General features: G+C 48.7%; 2 protein-coding genes across 2 annotated transcripts; one reads left to right on the top strand and one right to left on the bottom strand.

Moving 5' to 3' along the window:
* Positions 1-397: 397 nt before the first annotated feature.
* Positions 398-11620, bottom strand: csnk1da (casein kinase 1, delta a). The gene is made up of 9 exons (XM_080511373.1): positions 11169-11620; positions 7157-7267; positions 5853-6001; positions 4107-4335; positions 3856-4026; positions 3615-3763; positions 3361-3529; positions 3061-3173; positions 398-2464 (listed from the first exon to the last, which is right to left on the bottom strand). The coding sequence occupies exons 1-9, from the start codon at positions 11242-11244 to the stop codon at positions 2414-2416; spliced, it is 1218 nt and encodes a 405-aa protein (XP_080367499.1). The 5' UTR covers positions 11245-11620; the 3' UTR covers positions 398-2413.
* Positions 11621-12245: 625 nt separating this feature from the next.
* On the top strand, positions 12246-23750 carry engase (endo-beta-N-acetylglucosaminidase). The gene is given in 15 exon segments (XM_080510771.1): positions 12246-12383; positions 15443-15519; positions 15614-15738; positions 15740-15816; positions 15905-16053; positions 16802-16956; positions 17028-17176; positions 18313-18484; positions 18550-18656; positions 19561-19672; positions 20661-20848; positions 21073-21215; positions 22587-22686; positions 22796-22916; positions 23045-23750. Coding segments are annotated over 15 exon segments (2121 nt in total). The 5' UTR covers positions 12246-12345; the 3' UTR covers positions 23453-23750.
* The last annotated feature ends 1887 nt before the right edge of the window (positions 23751-25637 follow it).

Here is a 25637-nt window from a genome sequence, read left to right on the forward strand (position 1 = left end):
CAGAAAAGGGTTCAGATTTCTACTCTAGAGCTCCTTCAGAATCCTTATTTCTTGACTAGGAAACCGTGTCTAATTCCAGCTAGCAGACAAGTGTCGCTTTTAACCCTTTCAGCACCACATTAAACCGCGTGAAAAGATTTGGTATGAGCAGGTCGACGTGATTTACTGCTGCAGGTTCATTTGTGGAGCAGGAACAAAACCCCACCTGCATTAAACACAACTAGAAATACAGTTTAGGATTACATTCACTATTGTAGTGGTTTTATTGTGGAAAAAACTGAAATATCACTAACATACTTTAATAACACCGTTCAGTCTGTAAATCATAATTTATGAAACACTATTTGAGAAGGAAATCAGTAAAAAAAAAAAAAAAAAAAAGACACAAACCAGTACGTAATACTTAAGTACTTAATTTATTTACACAGTTTTAAAATACACAAATACAGTGGCATTACAAATGAGGAGCCCAAAGTCCAAAGTCAAGTGTGGAAAGAAATTTTTCCCCCCCCATGAATCCACAGTCCAAGATGCATTGTGGGACATGATCAATCATCTCCACGAACACGGTTCAGAAAAAAAAAGAAGAAAGAAAGAAAGAAGGAAAGAAAAAAGAAAAGACAAGTACAAGAAGTGAAGTGGACATGACGGCCTCAAGAAGCTCCCCCAGGCAAAGTGTACCTGTGTTCTTCGTCGTCATCATCATCATCATCAGTGAGACACAAGTTAATTCTGCCACGTTGTTTTAAGCCCACAGGTGAAACAGACCCTCGAACCTTTAAACACGACAGACTGGAGGTACAGACGACCCGTTAACCACAAACGACGGCCTACAAAACACAGTTTCAGTCTACACACAACGTTTCTACCGGAGAACCCGCAGAGCCCCGCCTCTTAAAGGAGCCGCGCGCTTGAAGCTACGTCGTCGCGCCGTCCCCCACCGGAACTCGGGGCCGTCACCTTGTCCTCGGGCACTGCCGAGACCAGGGACACGTTTTGAATCCGTCTGTCTGGAGACAGTGACGAGGCCATGTCACAATTGTTTCAGATTTATCTAGAAAGATTTCCCAAAAAAAAAAAACCTGCTGCAGATTTAACAGAAAATCAACGTCAGTCTGAAACAAACGACTGTCATCAGTTGTCTCTACTTTATTTATTTTTTTGTTCTAAATGAACCTGAAGGGTGACAGATGTTTCCCCTCATTGATGATAAAAGCTGGATTATCAAGTTTGGAAATGGACGGCGAGTATCGAGAGTTTCAGGTGGGAGACGGTCAAGAGGTCGACGACGACGACGACGAAGGCAAACTACGTTTTTGGTTCAAAGTGAAAGCAGTGGAACGAACGAGGGTCTAAAAGTGAGGTGGACGAGACAAAGTAGCTCAAAATAAAATAAAAACAAACAAAAACATTTCCCCCCCCTCCAACCCTCTGCGGCGGGAGAACTAAGACTGAAGCACAAACACACCGAGGAACACATCATTTAAAAACATCCATTCAGTGCGTCACACCTTTCACAGCTTCCCCCACAACACACTCGAAACCAAAGCCTTTTTGTTTTTTTGTTTTTTGTTTTTTTTAAGGCTCGTTTGCGACCACGTCCTGCGTCTGAAGCACCTTGAGGAGGAGGAGGACGACGACCACCGCTGGAGAGAACGCCGCCTCGCACGCCGGGGGAGCACGCCGTAACCCACGACGACACCCCCGACTGGAAATAAACCTCAAGAGGAGCTCGCCCCACCGGCTGGGCTCTGTGTGTGTGTGTGTGTGTGTGTGTGTGTGTGTGTGTGTGTGTGTGTGTGTGTGTGTGTGTGTGTGTGTGTGTGTGTGTGTGTGTGTGTGTGTGTGTGTGTGTGTGTGTGTGTGTGTGTGTGTGTGTGTGTGTGTGTGTGTGTGTGTGTGTGTGTGTGTGTGCGTAAGTAATGCTAAAGCAACAGGAAGGAAATCAAAACGTGACGAATGAAAGAGTGAAACCGTGGCTTCATCAACAACAGCGAGGAGGTGAAACGTTCCCACGCTCCCTGGCGGAAGAACAGAGGAGGCTGCGGCCGCTACGACGCCGAGAGGTTGGTAAGGCAACCATACTGTACTGCACCTGCCGCGCATACACACGCACGCACGCACACACACACGGCAGGAGCACAGCAAGGATCTTGTGCATTAGTAGGCAGTCCTCTGTGTGTGTGTGTGTGTGTGTGTGTGTGTGTGTGTGTGTGTGTGTGTGTGTGTGTGTGTGTGTGTGTGTGTGTGTGTGTGTGTGTGTGTGTGTGTGTGTGTGTGTGTGTGTGTGTGTGTGTGTGTGTGTGTGTGTGTGTGTGTGTGTGTGTGTGTGTGTGTGTGTGTGTGTGTGTGTGTGTGTGTGTGTCCGGTGGTGCACGTGGAGGCCTCCGTGGTGCAGAGGAGGTGGAGTGTTTCACCGAGGCGCTGCAGACTGGAGGCCGCTGGGCGTGACCCTGGACAGAGCCTGGAGGAGGGGGAGGAGGAGAGACGGTTGTCATGGTTACCGGGCGGGAAAACAAACGCCCCAGAGCTTCTTTCTCCACCTTCATGAGATGAATTACGGAGATTGTTTTTTAAACTGTCCATCACTGTGACAAAGCCACTCTGGGTTCACGCTCCAGAATGTTCTCAGTGGTTCAGTCACAGAAACGGGACGACGATCATATCAGCGTCACACGGACCAACGCAGACGTTTGGTGTTTTCATTCTTTTAGTTCGTATGAAACGGTCAAGCAAAGAAAAAAATACTCAGAGATTTAAATCTGTAAGATACTAGTTGGAACATTTGACAAATTCTTATTTAAATTTTATTCTTGTGGACTAAACTCACTAAATCTAAAATACGTTTGATGACTAAATCTCGCTTTTGACAAAAGGCTGTGGCAAAAATTTAATCAATTATTGCAGTGAAAAGTCAAACTGGCTCCCACAAGTCTTCAGAACGAAGATTTATAACTTTATTCAGGTCAAGAGTGGAAACAACCTTCAGCTCAGTGCGTCACGTCTCCATAGAATTCTCCCCGACCCCCCAAGGGACCCCAGCACACTGTCTGTCTCTACCTGTGAGGTGGACATGCGCGAGGTGTCCTGGCGTCCCGTCAGGTCTGAGGACGAGATGTTTACCGGAGCTCCACGATGAAGACGCATGCTGACTTTCCTCTCCTTCTCCATACCTGAGAAACACAAGAGCACGAACGACGGTTTTCAATCATCGTTTTTTTTACCATCAAGCATGTGATGCAGTGTGTGTGTGTGTGTGTGTGTGTGTGTGTGTGTGTGTGTGTGTGTGTGTGTGTGTGTGTGTGTGTGTGTGTGTGTGTGTGTGTGTGTGTGTGTGTGTGTGTGTGTGTGCGTGCTGACCAGTGTGTGAGGACGGGTTAAGCGGGGACGGGGCGGCCACGTCCTGCGTCGCCCTGGCTCTGCCCGAGGCGGAGGCCATGCCCCGGGCTCCAGGGTTCCTGCCGTGCCTCAGCCTCTCCTCCCGCTCCCGACGCTCCCGCTCTGCGTCCTCCATGGCCCTGTTGGCACCCTGGAACCACAAACCACCCGTCAACCTATCAGTTCCACGCCGCGAACGGACCACCCCCCCACCCCCGGAAGCAGCGGCCACTTACAAATTTGAGCATGTTCCAGTCGAACACGTAGTCGTAGGAGAACCCCTGCCGGTGGAAGAGGTTCCTGAAGAGCTGGCGGAGGTACGAGTAGTCGGGCTTGTCGTCGAACCGGAGGGAGCGGCAGAAGTTCAGGTAGGTGGCGAACTCCGCTGTGGGTCAGAAACATGGCGGGCAGAGCGTGTCAGAACCCCCGGAGGTCAACAGTAGCGGCGCAGCACGGCGGCGGGACGGGAGCACCTACAGGGGTAGCCTTTACACAGGACCTCGATGGGGGTGGACATCTTCTTCTCGCTGATGCGCTCGTACTTCTGCCTCTTGGTGGCGGCCTTGAGGCCCTGCCAGGGCAGAGAGCCCAGGTTGAAGTACATCAGGACGTATCCCAGCGACTCCAGGTCATCCCGCCTGGACTGCTCTGTAGGGGGGAGGGGAGGGTCAGGATCACCGCTTCAAACCAGGCCTGAACGGTTGCCAAGTTGGTCGCCGCGGTCTTACCGATGCCCAGATGTGTGTTGATGGAGGCGTAGCGGGCGGTGCCGGTCAGGTTCTTGTTCTCGCGGTACGGGATGTGCTGGTGCGTGCGGGCGTCACGGTACTTCTTGGCCAGGCCGAAGTCGATGATGTAGACCAGGTTGCCCTTCTTGCCCAAGCCCATCAGGAAGTTGTCCGGCTTCACGTCTCGGTGGATGAAGTTCTTGGAGTGGATGTACTCGATGCGGCTGATCTGGAAGAGGGTCGTGACTCGTTGCAATGGGGGTCAAGTCAAACTGTGTAGGGGGGGGGGGTCAAATAAAGCTGGACTGAAGCAGCGACGAGAGAATAATCGGAATGTGCCGCTTTATCTGATGCCCAGTAGAGGGCGCTACAACTGCTTTCAACTCCAATCAAAATACAGCAGAGGGAAAAGCAGACGGTGTATTGGCTGAAGGAGCGGTTTAGCTCCAGTCGTAAAATAAGGCGTACCTCGCTGTGTCCTTCACGCTGGACTAACGTGTTCGCTCCTGCTCGCGTCGTGCTTTTACCACCGCTGACACTTTGACCTACGTCATCACTGATCAACTTGTTTACATCGATGCGCCATTAAAAAATAAATGGACTCAGTCATTTCTTGCTCATCGGGAATCTTTCGTCCCCAATATCTGAATGGACACAAAGCATCCATAGCGGTCGGGCTCTAATCATTATATAGAAGGAGTTTCCCAAAAAACATAACATCGAATTATTAGTATTTTAAAAAATTGGAATCTGAATTATGGGGGGGGGGGGGGGGGGGGGTACCGAGTAATACCAGACACACGGTTGAATAACTTGAAGATTACAGGAACTGCATATTGGTGAGGGATTTTGTGCAGTGAAATTGAGATTAGAGTTTCAGTTTGTTCTGGTTTTTATAAATAACCCTGCGAACATGAAACTCCATGATTGATCCCACATTCTGCAGCCTTGAGGGCTCAACCCGGGCTAAAATGATGGAGTCACCCATCTTGGAGGACGTTCATTGTACTAGAGACTGTTCCGCTAGGTCAGGGGTGCTCAATACGTCGATGGCGATCTACTGGTCGATCGCAACGGTAGTAATAGTAAATGGCATGACATTAGAAAAAAAAAAATAAACGCTGGTGTAGTGAAACTAATTTACCTTTCCGAATTACGAGTACAATCGAACGCAGCGTCAGATGACGGCTGAATCTTTCTGACCTTCAGGTCGCCGCACACGTGCAAACGATGACGCTAAGTGTGGCGAAGCTAACAAGCTAGTCAGTGAGTTAGCGCAAATTTGAAGCCCCCCAAAAATGAGTGGGGGAGCTGGACCAAGTGAGAAGACGAAGACGTGTCACTTTCATGAGGAAATGGGAGGTGGACTTTTTTTTCACAAAGTCATTTTCGAAGTGCGTTTGTCTCGTCTGCCCGTCGACCGTCACAATACCAAAGAATCAAAGTAAACTCAGGTAATTACAAAGAATGTTCATAGTTAATTATGTCGTGTTGCACAATATTGGCTCATACGGTTTTGCAAGGTCCATCATTATACATTGTACATGTAAAGAATCCTCAATATATTTGAAAATAAATATACGTTTTGCATTTTTGTAGAAGGTAGATCACTTTGACTTGGTCGTTTTATAAGTAGCTCGCAGGCTGAAAAAGTGTGGGCCCCCCTGTGCTAGAGCATGGTTCTTGCGGTGTATGGGTGTAGCAGCAGTGATGTCAGAGGTGCGTCGTGGGCAGCCGGCTCCTCACCATCTGATCGGCCAGCAGCAGAACCGTCTTCAGGCTGAACTTCCGGGAGCAGAAGTTGAAGAGGTCCTCCAGACTAGGCCCCAGCAGCTCCATCACCATCACGTTGTAGTCGCCCTCGGCCCCGCACCACTTTATTGTGGGGATCCCCACTGCAAGACAGCGCAGAGCGGCACAGGGTCACACGGGGTCACGACGTAAAACGGCGGTCCACCGAGGGACACGCCGTCTTCCCGCTGGCTCGTGTTCTAAACGCAGACCGACTCCCACCATGTTTCTCGACGCCATGTTTGCACTGCTTTTTGTGCTTTTATACGGCAACAGCAAGAAAACGATGCAGTCTGCAATGCAAACATCACCTCATAAACATCAACGGTGCAGAGTACACAACATCCGTGTGGACAGACGACGAACTGGACGCCAACAGGATATGAACAGGGAGCCTCGCCGCTCTGGAGGCGCCATGTCTTCAGAAAGTTGCATTTTCAGTGGCTTGTTTTGTTTGATGAATTGTGTAAACAAGCAGAGCTCTGCCTCTGTGCAGGTCGGCTCCAGAGATCAACCTGCAGCCTGTCCACCACAAGCTGGCGCTCCGGAGCCGTCACACAGCAGCTCGCATGCACAAAGTCAGTGATGTCAGCGATATCTGAGCCGAGTATCAACGGGTAACATCCATAGGCGCCGGTAAAGGTTGCGAGTTCACCAAGAGGTCAGCGGTCAGGAGCAAACCTGACCTCGGTGGCTTTTTGAGATTAAACACATAAAACGGAGGTTCTGGAGGCCAAACTGCAACCAAACCTGTTTAATCGCCGAAACCCACTTCTCTGTATGCCCAGTAACGTTGAGACAAACGAGTCACGTCTAACCGGTTGAAAACCGCCTGACCTTTGTGTACTTTGGAGTAGTAAACAAACAAAAACAGAGGATACTGTATCAGGAGTTACAGACTGGATCAACTGGAAAACTACTGACTTCAACAAGCTGAGAAGAGCATCTGCTATTTCACTCTGCAGGCAGGAAATAGTGTTCAGCATGAGAGAGAGAGGGAGGGGGGGGGGGGGTAGAGGAAGAGGAACTCAAAGTTCCATATTATTCAGAGGACTTTTTCCAATACAAATGCAGCAAATCCAGTTAAAATCTGCACTTTAAAATGCAGAAACGCGCCGCAGGGGAACCAACCTGATCCCACCTGAGTGATCTCATCGTCGTACTTCCACAATAAAAGCTAAGCAGGATTTTTGGATTCATTTCCATTTAACTCCAGGTTCAGACGCCGATGCTAAACAGATCAGACGGTGGTTCTGTACCTCCGCCCTGCATCATCTTGTAGATCTTGCTCTCGATGTGGAGCTGCGGGTGTTTGGTCTTCACACATTCCAGTTTGATGGCGACTTCCTCTCCAACGGAGATATCGGTGCCTGGAGAGGGAGAAACGAGAGAAGTGAGCTGCGTGGAGACGTACACTCGCGGCGTGACAATCCCTCGCGTCGCGACTTGAACGGTCGTCGACGCAAAGAGAGAGAACGTGTCATTTACCTTGTCATCTTTCAAGTACACTTTTATTTTGAAACACCACTTCCACGCCCGTGTCATTTCCACCCAAGCGCCTTCATGTGGAGAAAACCTGGGTCAGCGCACAACAACCCCAAACAAACTACGACCTGACGAGTTTAAGTATTTGGGAAACCTGCGGGGGCATTTAAAACGGGAAACACGACGTCGACGCCAATGCTAACGCTAACAGTACCACGTCAGCCTCGACAGGCTGTTAATGACATTATAAATGTGATTGACAGTTTACGTGTACGTTGATATAATGGCACTTTAAGTTAATGCATAAAAACTTGTTTTTACAAGGAATGTGGCACTTTATTAGCAGGTTGTTTTTTTTAAATAACTTTTTCAACTTTAGCTTTTCATTTAAAAAGTTGGTTCATTTGAATATCCAACAAATGTTGATTGAGTGCATGATATACGGTCTCATATCCATTACAGGACCCAGAATTGTCATCAAATTCAAGTCGTGTTGTGGCAGATTTTGCTAAATCGGCAAATATTGCATCGCACACCACACCTCTGCCTTACTTTTCCTCAAGTAGATATAAACTATTAAAAATGTTATCGGTGCTGGGAGCGGTTGTGAGAAGCAGGAAGTGATTGGTATAAAACCACTGTGCATCCCTGGTCGTGGGGGGAAAAAGTGTGTACTTTGCACCCTGCTGAGCTTCGTGTGTCGACATGCCTCTGCAGGATGAATTGTTCTCAGACACGGGAACATTCGGAGTCTCACCTCCACAAACCAGTTTATTATGAAGGATGGCGCACAAACTGACAAACCATGTTCCAGCTGCTCGCTCTCCAAATATGGAGCTGGTGTCCGTACCCCCCCGTTCCACACGCACACACACACACACACACACACACAGTAACCAGACACCCAGTTACATAACACAATGTTTCATTCACACACGAGGAGCAGCTCAGTGCAGAAAGGCCCAGCAGCAACGCAAAAGCGTTACTCGGTCACACGTCCATGGTAGAAAAATACAACTGAAGTTTAGTCAATGAGCCTTCAGGCAGACTTCCATCCTGAAATTAATCCAGACCTACGACTAAAGACTGTTTCTCACCGTACTGCTCAGAATAATTCAGTCTCCCAGCGCTGGTCGAACACGCCGAGCGGCACCGCCGCTTTGTTCCCTCAATAGGTAATATATGCCGGTTGCCATGGAGATGGAGATGCTTTCCTTCACCAGTATACTGACTGGAGGAGGATGTGGCTGCTAAGTACAAGCCAAAAAGGATCTGATAGGGAGAGCGATGGGACAAAACAACACGACCTTCAAAGCAATAAAACGATATTTCTGAACGTTTGACCTGCGGGCCGAAACGTCTCACCAGCGGTTTTATTGTCCAACCTGGAAGAATCAACGGTGGGAGTGACGTCACGGTCTGACGTGTGGATGGAAAATATGGCGCAGGCAACAAGCCTGTTCTAACCTGTCCCACCTTGGAATACCGTGAACCACCCGATAGTGACTGTAGCGTCCATTCTGACTTCCTGCTGTACATGAAACCCCTCCCCAGGGAACCCGTCGCCATCAGGGACGTCTCAAGATGCGTCGTTTTACATTTAACAAAAGTGATGAGTCATCTTCTGAGTGTATTGGAATGGACGGAGAGTTCAAGAGTGGTCACGATCTACAAGTCACGAAGCACCTGGGTGGAACTGACGACCAACCAAGGGTTAAGTTTCCATTGCAGCTCTCCGGTGTGAACACTGCACCGCTTCCCAACACTGTGAGGTTTGGATCTTCTCCAGGTTCACTTGTTTACTCCCTTATGTAAGCCCAGCCATCCCAAACCTGTCACCTGTTGAGTCATCGCACGCAGGCTGCCGGTTACACAAGCACCAGTCGGACAGGTACCCGGCTCAGGTGAGGCTTCAGCCTTCAACCAACGTCGCAGAGCGTGTGCAGTCCTGCTACCGTGACAACGGGCTGCTGGGAACGCCTTGACGAGCATCTGTCAGGGAAGTTTCCTTTGGAGGAGATGATCGGGGTGATTAACGGCTACGACGGCGTTGGAGGGCGGAGCGGGACGAAAACAGAGCGTGGTTATGTAATCAGCTCGTCCACATAAAGACCCACTGGATCCAATTACTGTAAAGTGAGCGTCTGGACGTGTGCAGGACCGTCAGCATTTCTCTAATATCCTGCACTCGTCTACCACTGCAGGCAAAATAAAGCTGCACGTTATATTTACCCTCACTCCCGTCTGCTCTGGTTTTAATTAGTGGATCTAAACTTTCCACTTTGTTGGTACAGAAACGGTTTTGTTTAAATATGTTGCTGATGTGAGCCGCAGCGAGCTGGAGGATGTTTAACGTGAACCCACATGTGCTCCCGGTGCTTTTTCTCTTACAGATCCTGGAACTTAAAATGCTATTTATAGAGAACAAAGTGTTCTGTTGAGACGCCAACGGCCGTCACGTCTCAACTCCGACAAACATCAGCAGACTTTTCAAAACCAGTTCACCTCAGACGATCTGAACCAACCAAACCGCTCCAGTGGAACGGCCCGACCCGGCACGTGACGTTCGAACGATTTTGAAAATGGTGACTATGTCCTCCAGATCCAGCTGTTTAAAGCTGGTCAGCTTAAATAAGGCCAGATGTTGGATTTGTTGATTGGTCCATTTGGGCATGCTCCATGTCTGCTCCTCCATTTGTGGTGTTTTTCAAGGTGTCACCTGGACTTAGATGTGTCCTGCATCTGATGTTAAACCAATGGCATGGCGAATATGTCCCACGAGGCAATCCGTCCCTTTTCCTCCCACTTTGATCCAGAAAGAAAGACGTCCTCTTTCTTTCTATAAATTAGCACCCAGAGCTGATCAGTTCAATGTGTTGTTGCTCTGAAGATCAGCCCAGACAGGTGATCAGCTGGTTTTACGTGCACCATTTCCTCACCTACAGGCTCCACGTTTCCCTGTCAAACCTTGTCCTGCAAAGACAACATTACCTTTACTATGAAACTACGTTTGGACTGAGGCCTGAGCCAGGAGGTCAGTACTGGACTTCACTGCTATTAAAGTAACACCAAGTTATTACTGTAGTTTGTCCTCAGGAGAACCTTGGTGGTGTGCTGACACAGCATCTTCCCTCCCTATAATGTTTGTTATGATGAGGGGTTGTTTTTTTTGTTTAAAAAAAAAAAAAGAAGCAAAATGTAGTCGGAGCGTTTTTCACCAAAACAATGGGAACATTGAGTCAGAAACGGACAACTCAGATCACAGACTTCAGAGTTGTTATTCATCCAATGGTCATATCCCCTGAAATAAAGTGTGACGGGCCTGGAGTCTTCATACTCCCGAAGTAATCTAACGTTACACGACATTAAATACTGAAAACAAAAAACAGCAGTATCTCCTCAGCATGAAGCCTTTGGCCTTTATATACACACACACACACACACACACACACACACACACACACACACACACACACACACAGAAGCTGCGTCCAGCCCCGTGAAACACAGAAACACTTTTATTAAGCGACTCATTATCATGATAAAAGACTTTGGAGGCTGATCGTCGGACAATAGAAGAAGAAGAAGAAGAAGAAGAATTCTTCTTCTATTGTCCGCCTCGGGGCACTCGGGGGTTCGGAGCTCGCCTGGCGGCTCACAGCTGATCGACCCCAAACACTGAACCCCGGAAATACAAACCGTCTCCCGTAACACTGGACCCCCCCAGTACCAGTGCCACATTCGGAGGACGGGGGGACTAAATAAGCAGTCCGAGCGAAGACTCACCCAGATAAATGTCTCCAAACGAGCCACTTCCAATCTTCCTGCCCAGCCTGTATCGGTTCCCCACTCGCAGCTCCATGTCAGCTTCGCGTCGGGCTCGCCTCCTCGCTTAGCGGGCTCGCTGTGGCAGATCCGGTGATTTTATTTTAAGTCAAATCGCGTTCCGGGCCGAAGCGGAGAATAAAATCCACCCCGGAGGAGAGAACTGAATCCACCGGAGCAGCGGACGGGTCGTCTCTTCGCCGACGAAAGGCGGCTCTCGCTTATCTTTCGCCTCCTGTTTCAAAGTGCTAACAACCACATAGTGTGGCAATACGACGCTCGTCCGAAAGCTTAGGGTGTGTACTTTGTGCTCCTGGTGTTTAGAAGGCGGATGGAGGTTAATAGATGGCGGATGACGACGGATTAGATCAGGTTCTCATGTCTCTCGGTAGCCGGTCCTGTCGATCACTGAAGCTGTGGGCTCCCTCTGACGTCAGATCCTGCTGTGAGCGCGAGAGCGTGAGTCTGGGAGAGAGTGTCCGGCAGACGCCACGTTCGGTAACCAGCCGTCATGGCCTCCGCCAATCAACGGAAAACAACAGTAGCGACCCGCGGTAACCGAGTGGGTGAATGGAAAACAGGAGATTATAAAACCAAGAAAAAAAAATCAGTCAAAGTACAAAGTGTGTATGTGTGTGTGCGCGTGCGTGAGCGAGAGAGAAAGAGAGAGATTGAGAGATTCCCCGCCTGTATCCGCCATCTTTACTGTTATTGCGGTCGGTCTTGTGTTTTCCACAGCAGGCCAATCTCTCCCGTGTAAAGTGTCGGGACGACGCAACAATAACAAAGAGTGTCCTTTGTCCAGCTGTTGTCCTGTGTTAGTCTGCTGATGGACATGGGTCCTCCTCACATAAACACACACTGGAAGCCCCTCCACCCAGTCCCCGTGTCTGGGAGCCTCACGGCAAGCCGCGAGAGACGATTGAAAAGTAAAGTCACCATTCATAGGGTGTGTGTGTGTGTGTTCTGAGTGGGACTGTCTAGTGATATAGGTCTGTATCTACGTGCGTATGTCTATGATTGTGAAGCCGGAAGTGTGTGTGCAGAGAGCAGAGGCTCAGAGGAAGTAGGGGAGCAGTAGAGTCTAGTGGAGTTTGTTCTTCTGTCCTGCTGCAGTTTCTGTTCAAGAAAACAAGTGATGGCGTCCAGTGCAGAGCTGAGGAGGGTGGACAGCAGGTACACACACACACACACACACACACACACACACTTATTATTCCTATTATGTGGGATTACTTCCCAGCTGTGCTTTACTGCCATGAACATTATACTTTTAAAAATGTGGTATTTTCCTGTTCTTCTTTGAGTTTTCATGTGCTGGTGGTTTTCATGATTGTTTGAATTAGGTGAAACATTTTGTTGTTTCACATTATGGAATTAAAATGCTATCCAGTGAGAATATGAGTTATATTGTAATAGAATATTTATAACTGGAAATGTTCACTCACATAAAAACACATGTAGACGAAGCAACTTGGCCCTTTACACTTTATACACAATAACCAGTGTTGAGCAACTTGTTTCCAAAATGTAATCTATTATCTATTATTAGCTACTGTCATTTGAAAGTAATTTGTTACATTACAACATCACTTTTGAGTTTCTCTCATAGAAATAACCTTTGAAATAGGACTCGGCATTCTGAAGGGATGAAATGTAGTTTATTGCAGCTGATCCTACACTGATGTACCGTCATGATTGTAGGGCTGCTCAAGCTTCTAACTACTTCATATAATGGACAGTAATAACATGATAATGTAACCTTTGCAACCTGTTCAGTGGCCTTATGAACCGACAATCCAAACGTGCTTTGACAACTCGGCCTGCTATTTTAACTGTGTATTATATAAACTGTAGTAGCACATACATCTGGAGAAGTGCCGTCAAAGCAGGGTTTAATCGTTGAATCCTTAAGTATGCAGTATATACTTAATTTTATTGCTCATAAATATCCTTTAAATGGTGAAAAAAGCCTGCTTTTTTTCCTAATATCTGATTCTGGTGACACTGAAGTGAAGACCACTGATGCTCTTCGATTATTCAGAATATGAATGATGTTAATAAAGCAGTGTTGTTTGTGTCGTCGATGACGTTTCGTTGTGAGTTACTGATCCCGAAGGATCACATCCTTTGGCTCAAACGATGATGCTGACCAGCTTCGCGCTGAGGCGTTCAGGCGCATCGCGTAACACCGACCGTTCTTTTTTTCGTCTTTTAAATTTGGTGAGTGCTGCTCATACTGACTGACTGGGAAATAAAATGCAAAGGGCTTAGCATCGAGATCAGGCTGTATTAATATCAGAGTTATCCACAAAGTGCTAACACGGCGCCGCACGTATATCCCCCCCCCCCGGTGGAGGTTTTGGGTCTGGAGGCCCGGAACCACGACCTCGCCGGACCTCACCTTACACGGTTTGGGAAACTCCACCCAGCTCGTCCTCGTGCGACATACAACAGGATGGAGGAAGAATTCAAGACAGCAGGCCAACGTTTTATCGGGCGACCTCAGAATAGATGGGCGCCGAGGTGACGACCAGGTGGTAATGAAGGACCCTGGGATCTATTGCCCCGGCGCCGTAATGAGAAATTGTGGATGTGAATAACACCAGAAACATTGCTTTGGCTACGGTGACGCTACAATATGGACACTTGATCCGACTCAAACACATTATTTTTTCCCTTCTACTTAATTCATTTAAAATGAAGACTCTCATTACAGCATTTATTTCTATTTGGATTTTCTGCAACATGATCGGTGGATTAACTGTCCACTTTTCTTACATTGTAGAAGAAAATACATGTCGTCTGGCTCCCCTTATTCTGACTGCACAATTTATTATTGTAAATCTCTTAATGTTTAGATAGTCAAATTATCAGCACTATTGGGTTTTTTTTCATTTGATTTTCTTCTTCATATTTATCTATTTCGGTCTGTTTTGCGACTGTAAAGTGTTCAATGTGTGACAAGAAAGAAAAACCATTCAAAAGAGAGTCGCAAAATTAAAAAAACAAACAAAAAACAAAACAATAACCTGACTCCATTTTGGGGAATATATTTACATCTCTGAGTCGCACATTCATGTTCATACAAAAGAGAGAGCATCTTGCAACCGTGTGGTTAAACCTGAAATGTTACATAAATGTTATTGACGGGTCAAAAAATCACACTTGAAATAACAAATGTGATATTGAATAGTCAGCATATTTTACAAAACTTCCCCAAAAACTTCCCACGACTTCCTTTTAAAGTCAAAGTACAAAAAGTGTGTGTGTGTGTGTGTGTGTGTTGTGTGTGTGTGTGTGTGTGTGTGTGTGTGTGTGTGTGTGTGTGTGTGTGTGTGTGTGTGTGTGTGTGTGTGTGTGTGTGTGTGTGTGTGTGTGTGATTACACCAGATGTGTGTGCTGGTCAGATTGACCATTGCACAGCTGCTGCCGGTCATCTGAGGCAAAGCTTCATTTAGAGGAAGAGACAAAGTATTTCTCCAGACTCGGAGGGCAGTTAGAGCCGGTGGAGGATTAAAAAAAAAAGAAAAAAGAAAAAAAATACAATCAGTCAATCAATGCCATATAAAATTCTATCGGGTAAAAAGGGTAAAATACTGTGCAATAAAAAGTCCATACAAGATTAAAGTGCCTGGTTTAAAAGCATCACCTCTTGTGGAAATGAAACTGTTGGTATAAACATTCAAAGTGTGTTATATTTACACACAACATAATTCAAAAGGAATCTTATCTTTTGGCTAAAAGGGGATTTAAAAAAAACCCAAGCAAAATGGTGGGAAACCGCAAGAAATGGATGGGAAAAAAATATAAAATGGCTTAAATAAACTGACATGAGTAGAATTTCTAATTAAAACAAATTTGCAAAATTTCAGAAAGAGACAAAAAAAAACTGTTAAATCAGCTAAAGTGTCAAGATTGTCTACAAAAATGATGGAAAACGAGGAACCAAAGTGCAAAAAACCAGGTGAAACGCAAAGAAATGTTCACTTTTCTGAATTCAGACTAAATGAAGTACGTTTATTACAAATATATATGAAACGTTAGAAGCTGCCTCACCTTCAAGGTTCAACATGTTTCGTGGCTCCGGCGACACTCTAACCATTTGGAAAAATGTCTCTTTCGGCCATCGAGGTTGCGGAACCCCTGGTCCAGCCTCATGTTTCAGTTCGTGTAGGTCAACACTTACATTACACATTACAGGGAGCGTTTGTGTTTTGGTCCTGTGTGTCCAGGCCGGAGTCCTGCCTGGACCAGCCCGTGGACTCCAGCGTTCGGGAGGTCATCAACTACGTGCCGTCGCGTCTCCCCGGTGAGCTCGGATAACATCCCCCCCCTCCCCCCCCAGGGGGCGTCGGCAGCGGCCGCAGGCCCCTTGACGTGTTCCGACCCGACTTGTCTTCCAGCCAAGCATTACGACGCCGACACCACCGAGCCGATCAGCAGTGGCCTCAGGACCATGAAGGAGCTGCTGGCGTGGAACCGCGGCAAGGCCAGCCCGTTCAACGTGGCCTCCGTCCCTCGGGGCGCCCCGGGAGCCTCCTCTGGACAGGGTCCAGCACCGGACCCTGGTGTCGCACGACATGATGGGAGGCTACCTGGATGACAAGTGTGTATACACCCCCCACCCCCACCCCCCCCCCCCCGCCAGATAACAGAGCTGTAGATCTCCTCACTAATGTGTGTTCCTGGCCCAGGTTCGTGCAGGGCACCGTGGCCGAGGCGCCCTACGCCTTCTATCACTGGCACCACATCGACATTTTCAACTACTTCAGCCACCAGCTGGTGACGGTGCCTCCGGTCGTGTGGACCAACGCTGCTCACAAACACGGAGTCCTGGTCCTGGGTGAGGGAGGGCGTCTCGGCGTGACCGTGTGTTTGTCCTGTGATGGGATCGCCTGGACAGGCGGACCCGTGTCCACACTCATTTCATAGTTTCGTCAAAGAAAGCTGGGCAATCTTCTAAAAATGTGTTAAAAAAAACCAACCAAAAAAAACATTTTTCCATACAAAGTGGAGGAGAGAGGCGCCTCGTGGAGGAGATCAAATGAGATCAGCGTCTGTTGCCATGGAGACGCTCCCTGCTCAGTGGTTCACTCAGTGATGTAGGTACCCGAGCTACCTTGTTAGCATTGGTGTGCGCTAATGGCTATCATGCTGGAGACGGCTCCACAAACAAAAAGTGGCATTGGCGAAGGTCTGCGCTCTACCGAGTGTAGCTCTAGTTTAGTGAGATTTCAAAAATAAAAAGGCAATGGTGAAAACTACTAAACAACAGCTCAAAATACTGAAAAGGCCACTAAATAACATGTTGTGGAACATCGTAAATGGACCCTTAAGCACTCAGTCTTTTTGTAGTCGAGACCCTTGAAGGCGCCTTTTCATATTGTAAACGACACGACGACAAGAACCACGATGCAGGATGTGGAAACTGTTGATGAGAGAAGCCCCTGGTACTCCCCGGTGTTAATAAACAGGACGCCGCGCGCTCGTCTGCTTCCTGATCATCACCGCAGAAATAAGCGAGCGTGAACTCACGGGAGAGTTTGTCGGGTCAGCAGATTGACTTCCTGGCCGTGTGCTCCGCGCTTCAGGGACGTTCATCACGGAGTGGACGGAGGGCGCGGCCCACTGCGAGGCCTTCCTGAAGGACGAGGAGTCGTACCGCGCCGTCGCCGACAAGCTGGTGCAGATAAGCCACTGCTACGGCTTCGACGGCTGGCTCATCAACATCGAAAACGCCCTGAGTGTGAGTAGAGCCGACCGGCTGAGCCGGAGCCCGGCGGGACGATTTGTTGACCTGTGTCCGGTGGCCCGCAGGCGGTCGCGGTGCGGAACGCACCGCTGTTCCTGCGATACCTGACCGACCAGATGCACGAGAGGGTCGGCGGCAGCCTGGTCCTGTGGTACGACAGCGTGATCCACGACGGGCAGCTGCAATGGCAGAATGAGCTCAACCAGTACAACAGGTACCCTTCGGGGGCGATTCGCACATCCTGCGTCTGTAGGCCGGTCCGTGTCACGTACACGGACCGTACTTTTGTCAGTTTTTGCACCGACTGCGCAGGCGCCAGAGCAACAAACAACAACAGCCACGGACGCTCTACTCGGGAGCTCGTGCGTGGAGATTCCCGTCTGTACAATCACAATTTAAAAGAGCGACAAGATAGAGCAGACGGCTCAGAGTTCCAGAGTGAGATATATCAAAAACTGTAAGGAGGGAGGAGAACGCTGGCCACCAGAAGTGGAAATGCTTCTTGTTATAGATGTGAAAACCGTAATGTAGTATAAATGGAACGCATTGGCAATGAGTGTGCAGATGTAAATCCACTTCGTTCCACAAGAGGGGGGGGTGGAGCGGGACTCTAGTTTATGACACCACAGCACAAAAACAACGCTAAAGCTTCGTGTAGTTATAAAGCAAGAAATGTAGAAACGTCCTGAAAACGTTCACATCCAGTGCACTTAGAAAATCCGTTTTTCTTTTTAAAAACGTCCAATTTGAGAACTTGCCAGTGTTCCGCGTCTAATAAAGTAGCTAGCTTGTAGAAACTTGTTGTTGTATTTGATAGGAACAAGGTGTCCAGTTATTACATCAGCCAAGGATGTAGTAAACTCATTGGCATATATTGTCTTTTAGCAAGATTACGTCAAAACTGCTGCACAGATTTTGTTGAACTTTTCACCAGCCACGGATATTAGGTCCAATTCTTGAGGTGATCCAGATCAGGATCCGGATTCCGTATCAGCATTTAATTTTATAGGCGTTTAAGGCTTTTATGTCATAACTACATGACAGATTTCCACTACGTTTCCACCACTGATGGATCTTAGGCCAGCAAAATCCCCTTTAAAAGTCTGAGGTGATCTGGAACTGGATCCTTCGTCTGGAGTCTCTGGTTGCTCTGGTTGCTGCTCTGAGCATTGCTGTGTTTACTGTTTGACTCAAAATATTCTGACTTCTCTGAAAACCCATGACCCTCATTGGACAAACTTGACAGTACAGTACTTATTTTGCTTGAAAAATTACAGTTCGTGTCTTGTGCCACTGTGCTACATCGTGTCGTCAGCTGGACAGACTCTGTGTGTCGATGTGTCTGTGCAGGATGTTTTTTGACGCCTGTGACGGCTTGTTCACCAACTACAACTGGACAGAGCAGAGTCTGGAGTGGATGAAAGGCTACGACGGCCTCCAAGGACGCCAGGCCGACGTCTATGTCGGAGTGGACGTGTTCGCCCGAGGGATAGTGGTGGGAGGGATGTTTGAGACAAACAAGGTATGTCCGTCCATCCGTCCATCTGTGTCGGTGTGTGAGAAACGCTCATGGTTCGGTTCCGGCAGGCTCTGGAGGTCATTCGGAGGCACAACTTCTCCACAGCCATCTTTGCTCCAGGCTGGGTGTATGAGGCGCACAGCAATAAGAAGGAGTTCCGCTGGAATCAAGACAGGTGAGTGTGAGTTAGTCAGTTCTGCAGGGGTCAGGACAAGTGAGAGTGAGTCAGTCAGTTCTGCAGGAGTCAGGACAGGTAAGTGAGTCAGTCAGTTCTACAGGAGTCAGGGCAGGTGAGTGAGTCAGTCAGTTCTGCAGGAGTCAGGACAGGTGAGAGTGAGTCAGTCAGTTCTGCAGGAGTCAGGACAGGTGAGAGTGAGTCAGTCAGTTCTGCAGGAGTCAGGACAGGTAAGTGAGTCAGTCAGTTCTACAGGAGTCAGGGCAGGTGAGTGAGTCAGTCAGTTCTGCAGGAGTCAGGACAGGTGAGAGTGAGTCAGTCAGTTCTGCAGGAGTCAGAACAGGTGAGTGAGTCAGTCAGTTCTGCAGGAGTAAGGACAAGTGAGTGATTCAGTCAGTTTTGCAGGGGTCAGGACAGATGAGTGTAAGTCAGTCAGTTCTGCAGGAGTCAGAACAGGTAAGTGAGTCAGTCAGTTCTGCAGGAGTCAGGACAGGTGAGTGAGTCAGTCAGTTCTGCAGGAGTCAGGGCAGGTAAGTGAGTCAGTCAGTTCTGCAGGAGTCAGGACAGGTGAGTGAGTCAGTCAGTTCTGCAGGAGTCAGGACAGGTGAGAGTGAGTCAGTCAGTTCTGCAGGAGTCAGGGCAGGTGAGAGTGAGTCAGTCAGTTCTGCAGGGGTCAGGACAGGTGAGTGAGTCAGTCCGTTCTGCAGGAGTCAGGGCAGGTTGTGTAAGTCAGTCCGTTCTGCAGGAGTCAGGACAGGTGAGAGTGAGTCAGTCCATTCTGCAGGCGTCAGGGCAGGTTGTGTAAGTCAGTCAGTTCTGCAGGCGTCAGGGCAGATTGTGTAAGTCAGCCTCCACATTCTTTCAGGCAGGTGTGTGTGTGTGACATGCCGTCTGTTGTGTGCAGGTTCTGGGATCTGCTGTCTTTCTACCTGCCGGTTCACCGGCCTGCTTCCTCGCTGCCCTTCGGCTCCTCCTTCTGCCAGGGCTTTGGGAAAACCATCTACTGCAGAGGACAGGTACTCTTCCTCCCCAGCTGTGCTCATATGTCACTCACTCAATCACTGTCTGTGGCTGTGATGGTCCAGCGGGCCGCCTTTCATGACAGAGCTCGTGTTTTCCTTCGGAAATTGGTCGTTAACGCTTGAGGTGCGTCCCTCGTCGGCCGGACAGACAACCCTAACCCTGACCCTAACCCTCGGGTATCCTGGCAGCGATGTTTCCACGTTTTCCCTCCTCCCGTTCTGGACGAGGTTGTCTCTCATGCTCCTGCTTTGAAGGTCCAGGATGGATTCCTTCATCTTCTTGTTCTCCCCGTTGGACCCGGTCAGTCCCTGGTTCAGCAGATCCACCTTGTCTCTCAACCCTCGGTCCTCCTCTGTCAGCTCGGCTGAGATCGAGTGAGTCCCGGAGAGCTCACGGTGGAGCGCCTCCACCAGGACGAGACGGGCACTGAGGCTGGACAGCTTGGTGTTGATGCTGTCCAGGATGTCCTCCAACTGTTTGTTTGTTGGAAGGAGCCGCTGTTGGAGAGCTTTCAGGGCGACTCCTCTTTGAAGACAAAGTCTGCGGCGTCTTGGACATGACGAGACGGCCGTAGCTCTCGTCTAAGTAGGACTGAAGGTCTTCTATTGTTTCCTCTTCCAGCGTTATAATTGAGCTTAATTCACCCTTTGTTTCTTTGTTTCGTTTTGTTTTCTTGAAAAAGTGTGCTTCACAGCCTGGGCGTCGCCATGTTGGATGACGTCACACTCCAGTCGCTCACACCAAACACCCCTGTTTCACTACTATATACGTACGCCGTTTCTCATCAGTCTGACATGAGACTGATGAAGATGATGAGCTGCATGAAACCTCAGTATCAAGACACTGTGTGAATGTTTTCATCCATTCAAACTTTACCGCTTCATCCTGTTCCTGCTTGTTCTGAGGGCGTCATTCATCGGGTTCACATTTATTCAGTGTGTGTGCGTGTGTGTGTGTGTGTGCGTGTGTGTGTGTGCGCAGCCTGAAACGGTCAGAAACTGGTTCAACTTGGCGGCGCAGGAGTTGCAGCCGCTGTACTACCAGGTGCCGGTGGCCGGCGGCGGCTGGCTGCGGAGCCGCGGCTGTCCAGAGGACGCCTGGGACGGGGGCAGCTCCCTGCTCCTGGAGGGGCTGCTCCCCGCGGCCCACACCGCCCCCCTGTGTGCCAGGTGGGTGCCCCCCCCCCCGTCGGACCTGCGCCTGTCCACCACGCCGCTGGGTGCACGCCTCAGACTCTTTCGTGTGTGTGTGTGTGTGTGTGTGCGTGTGTGTGTGTGTGTGTGTGTGTGTGTGTGTGTGTGTGTGTGTGTGTGTGTGTGTGTGTGTGTGTGTGTGTGTGTGTGTGTGTGTGTGTGTGTGTGTGTGTGTGTGTGTGTGTGTGTGTGACCGTCAGGATCTTCTCCCTCCACGTCCCTCTGGCGTCCAGCACCCTGGTGACCCTGGTCTTCAAGGCGTCTGCGGGGATCTCCGTGTCTCTCGAGCTTCAGACCACAGACGCCAGCCACTGCACTCACGTCAGCGTCCAGGAAGTCTCACGTGAGGTTTTTATTTTTTATTTATTTTATTTTTATGTTTTAGGACCAAACGAGGGACGAGGTTCTCCTCTGTGTTTCCATGGAGACAATGTGAAGTAACGTCTGCTCAGGAGGAGACGCTTCATGTCTCCAGTAGAATCAGCAGGTCCTGAGCCCACTCAGAAAGAAACGTGAACTTTAAAAAAAAAAATGTATCTATTTAACTTTTATTCCACCAGAATAACCTTGTTGCGATTAAAAATATCTTTATCAAGAGTCCTGGCCAAGACAGACGGCAGGACATTGAAGGTTCCAGACAAAACACATGAAGCATATTTGAAAAAGAACTAAATAACTAAACACTTGTACTAGGACTGAACCTGCACTGCCAACACTGGTGCTATTTATTTATTTATTTTACTATAGTATGTTTATTGTACTTTATTCTACACTTTGCCCCCCCCCCATTATAGTTTAATTTCCTTGCATTTCATCTTACCGTATATTTTGCTCCCCTTAGAACTTATTATACTTTATTATAGTTTGTGATTTTTATCTTTTTTTTTTTTTTTTGTCCTATTTTATTTTATTTACTTATTATTACTTTCTACTGTAAATACTTTTGGCCCTTAGAGTTCTTGATAGTCATTGTATATAAGATCCCTCTATTCTTATCTAACTGTTGCACATTTCTTGTCTTTCCTACTCATGAGTCCTTAAGAGCAGAATGGAACAAGTACATTTCTCCTTTGTGAGACCAATACAGGCTTATCTTACCTTATTTTATCTTATAAAATAATAATAATTTGCCCACAAATTACAACTAAGTCCATCCTTGAAAACTCCTGCATCACCCCAAGTCGCTAAGCAACCTTTTTGGAAAAAAGCCCAATCAAACCAGGTTTTTTAAGTTTCAGGGGTTTTTGTCTTTTCTGTTTTTTTTTCCACAAATACAAATGACTGTATCGTCATTGTTCACGTGAAATCTGACATTCCATATATTGCCATTGATGTTGGCAAGTATGGACCCAGATGACCGCTCCGGATAAACATACGTGGACTTGGACTAGCGCACCAGTCGCCGTCGTTTAAGATCGGGCAGGTCCTTTTTTCTAGAGATCTGATTGGTCAGGAGGCGGAGCTCTGACCTCGTAACCAGAACGTAAGCTGGTCTGATGCAGAGTTGAAAACCCAGAGTTGATCCTTCCAAGTCACCTCGATGAGACGGTGTCTCCTCAGCTGTGTGTGTGTGTGTGTGTGTGTGTGTGTGTGTGTGTGTGTGTGTGTGTGTGTGTGTGTGTGTGTGTGTGTGTGTGTGTGTGTGTGTGTGTGTGTGTGTGTGTGTGTGTGTGTGTGCGTGCGTGCGTGCGTGCGTGCGTGCGTGTGTGTGTAGTCTCTCAGGTGTCCCCTGCAGTGCTGGACGATGGACACCAGGTGGTGCAGCAGATGTCTGAGCTCTGTGGCAGCTGGAACACAGCTGGCTGGACTCTGAGGTGAGGCAGCAGCAGACCCCCCCCCCCCCCTCCGGTTCGGCCCAGAGCCACTTCCTGTGGAGCACTCGTTCTTTACTCGTTCTCCCACGCCTCTTGCTTCGTCTCGCAGGTGCTCACTGCTGGAGGTCCGCGGCTGCGTTCTGAGGGAAATCTGTGTTAAAGTGAGTCGAGACGGAGACCCTCGGGACCTCCAGGACCTCCCCTTCAGCTGCAGGGTGGGGGAACTCATGGTAAGACCGAGGGGGGGGGGGGGGGGGGGGGGGGGGCTGGCCAGGTCCCACAAGTCCAAGAGGAAAGCTTTACGAACCTGTGTGTGTGTGTGTGTGTGTGTGTGTGTGTGTGTGTGTGTGTGTGTCAGGTCCTGGACGCGGCCGGCCTGCAGCTGCCCCCCGACCATGTCCGGGGCGTGTGCGTGGACGACGTGGTGTGGCTGCGCGGCGCGGGAACCTCCCCCGACTCCGACTCCTCCCACTCCGGCCTGCGCCTCAACGCCACCCTGCGCTGGGACTACCCGCCCCGGGCGGTGCGTCACTTCAGGGTGCACTGGAGGCGGCTGCGGGGCCCGGACCCCCGCGTCCCCCCGGGTCAGCTGACCCCGGTGGGCCGGGCCTACTCCACCCCGTTCAGGGTGACGGAGCTGGCGGTGCCCGAGCCGCCGGGGCTGCTGGAGCTGGTGGTGGAGCCGGTGCTCAGGGAGGGCTTCCTGGTGCCCGAGGGGCAGTGGGGCAGGAGGAGTCTGAGCTACACCCAGGAGGCGGTGCAGTGACGGAGGGCAGACACTGAGACACTGACGACCGAGAGGATGGAGTCCTTATAGGTTGTTTTTTTTTTTTTTTTTGCACATTGACTCAGGGGGGCCACAAAGCTGGAGGCCCACCTCACTGCTCAGCCACGTCAAAGGGAAAAACAAGCTGCTGATCGTATCTTACTATCATATTCAGCCTGTATAAATCATTTCTTCTTGTTTGTTTCTGTCACTTCGCTTCATGACCCCCATTATTCCTCTGAACACCGTCTGACTCACAATCCTCCACCTTCTGCAGGGGGAAGCGTCTGCAGGTCGTTGTCACGCTCATACTTTGTTGGTGGAATTAAAAAAAAAAAAAAATGTTTCGAATTTTTTTGCAGCGGAATTTTTACGCACTGAATATTTGTAGATGTTGGGGGGGAAAAAAAAATTATATCAAAGAAGCAAAAAAAATTTAAGCTGCAAGCAGCATTGGTCGGGACCTCGAGACTGCCCGTCGGGGGGGTGGCTATGAACGGTTAATTCAAAAAAATATTATTTAAGCAAAAAAAAAAAAAAAAAAAAAATTAGTACTTTTATTTTGAAAAAACGGCGTCAAAACCAGCTAATTAGCTAGTGATTTGTGATTGCAGCACCCCCATTAGGCTACCTACCAAATTTCGGCTCAATCGGACAATGCTTGCTCGCATGCTAACAGGCATGCTAAGCCGCAAGCTAGTCGAGCTGCCTGTAAATGTCTGTTGGGTACTCCCCAGATGGCCCCGATCCTGAATCTGGTCTTACTTCAATTCTAGTGTGAATGACACTGCACTTATGGAACAATAAAGGTTTTTCAAAAACTTCCACCAACATGAATTATATAGCCTCAGGCCAAGCCTCCTACAGAGGTCAGTGTGGGACATGAGAGTGACCTGGTGGAGTGCCGGGGCTAGGAGGCCCGGCCTTTGTCGGCGTGAACGAAGGTGTGAATGATGCAGCAATAAAGCTTTTTCAAAAACTTCCACCGACTTCCATCGTACAAAGGTCAGTGTGGGACGATGGAGTGACCTGGTGGAGTGCCGGGCCTAGGAGGCCCGGCCTTTGTCGGCGGTGTGAATGATGCAATAAAGGTTTTTCACAAACTTCCACCGACATGAATTACATGTCTCAGGTCAGGCCTCCAACAAAGGTCAGTGCGATACATGACAGTGACCTGGTGGAGTGCCGGGCCTAGGAGGCCCGGCCTTTGTCGGCGTGAACGAAGGTGTGAATGATGCATCAATAAAGGTTTTTCACAAACTTTCACCGACATGAATTACATGTCTCAGGCCAAGCCTCGTACAGGTTTTGCATGTCCTCATGACAGGAGAACATGAGACATGAGAGTGAGGTCAGGTCACATGAGAGTAACCTGACCTGAGAATGACTGGTGAGGTCACTCTCAGGTCAAACTGCAGGATATGACAGGCTGTCAATCACACAGCAGTGATGAGCCTGAAGCTACAGGAAGCTGCCCATATATGGAGTGATGCACTGACCAATCACAGTGGAGAATTTCACAGCTGCGCCGAGCGCGGACACTCTGACGTCAGAGTGAGCCAGAGAGGATTATATTAGAAGATTTTGTGAACAACTGCTCTTAATCTATATTTATCGGGGGAGTATGTGGATAAAAATACCATACTTTTGTAGGAATTTTTGTCCTCTTTAAGATTGTGTACGCTTGGAAGCAGTCGGAGGTAAACTTTGGACACCAGGGTGCGCTGTTTGGCGACAACGCCGGATATCTCCCATCAGGATTCAATGTAAAAATGTAGAACGGAAAAAATGTTACTCTGTCGCTTTAACTCGTCATTCTGGGGACTTGTTTTGGAATTTTCCCCACATATGTTACATCCTCTTGTTCGGCAGGGTCTCGTGCGCGTGGCGATGCCCTCGGTTTGTGGCTGAGAGTCACGGTTTGCAAACAGTTAAGAGTAGTTCGGGGAGTTTAAAATCGTTGATTTTGGGGGAGAATTTTCCGTTTCCCCATGTTAATGGATGACAGGAGCCAAAAAGGCGAGTAGGGGGTGGGGAGCTTGGACGGCTAATAAAAATTAAACTGGACTAGGTAAGAAAAATTCCCTCTAAATTATTGTAGTAAACAATCTCCTCTATTTTTGTATATCTCAATTTAACCGATACGACCTTCGCCCTATGATGGTTTAGATTTTCCGTTTCGGCC

This window comes from Blennius ocellaris (genome assembly GCF_963422515.1).
Source record: "Blennius ocellaris genome assembly, chromosome: 16".
NCBI lineage: Eukaryota > Metazoa > Chordata > Actinopteri > Blenniiformes > Blenniidae > Blennius > Blennius ocellaris.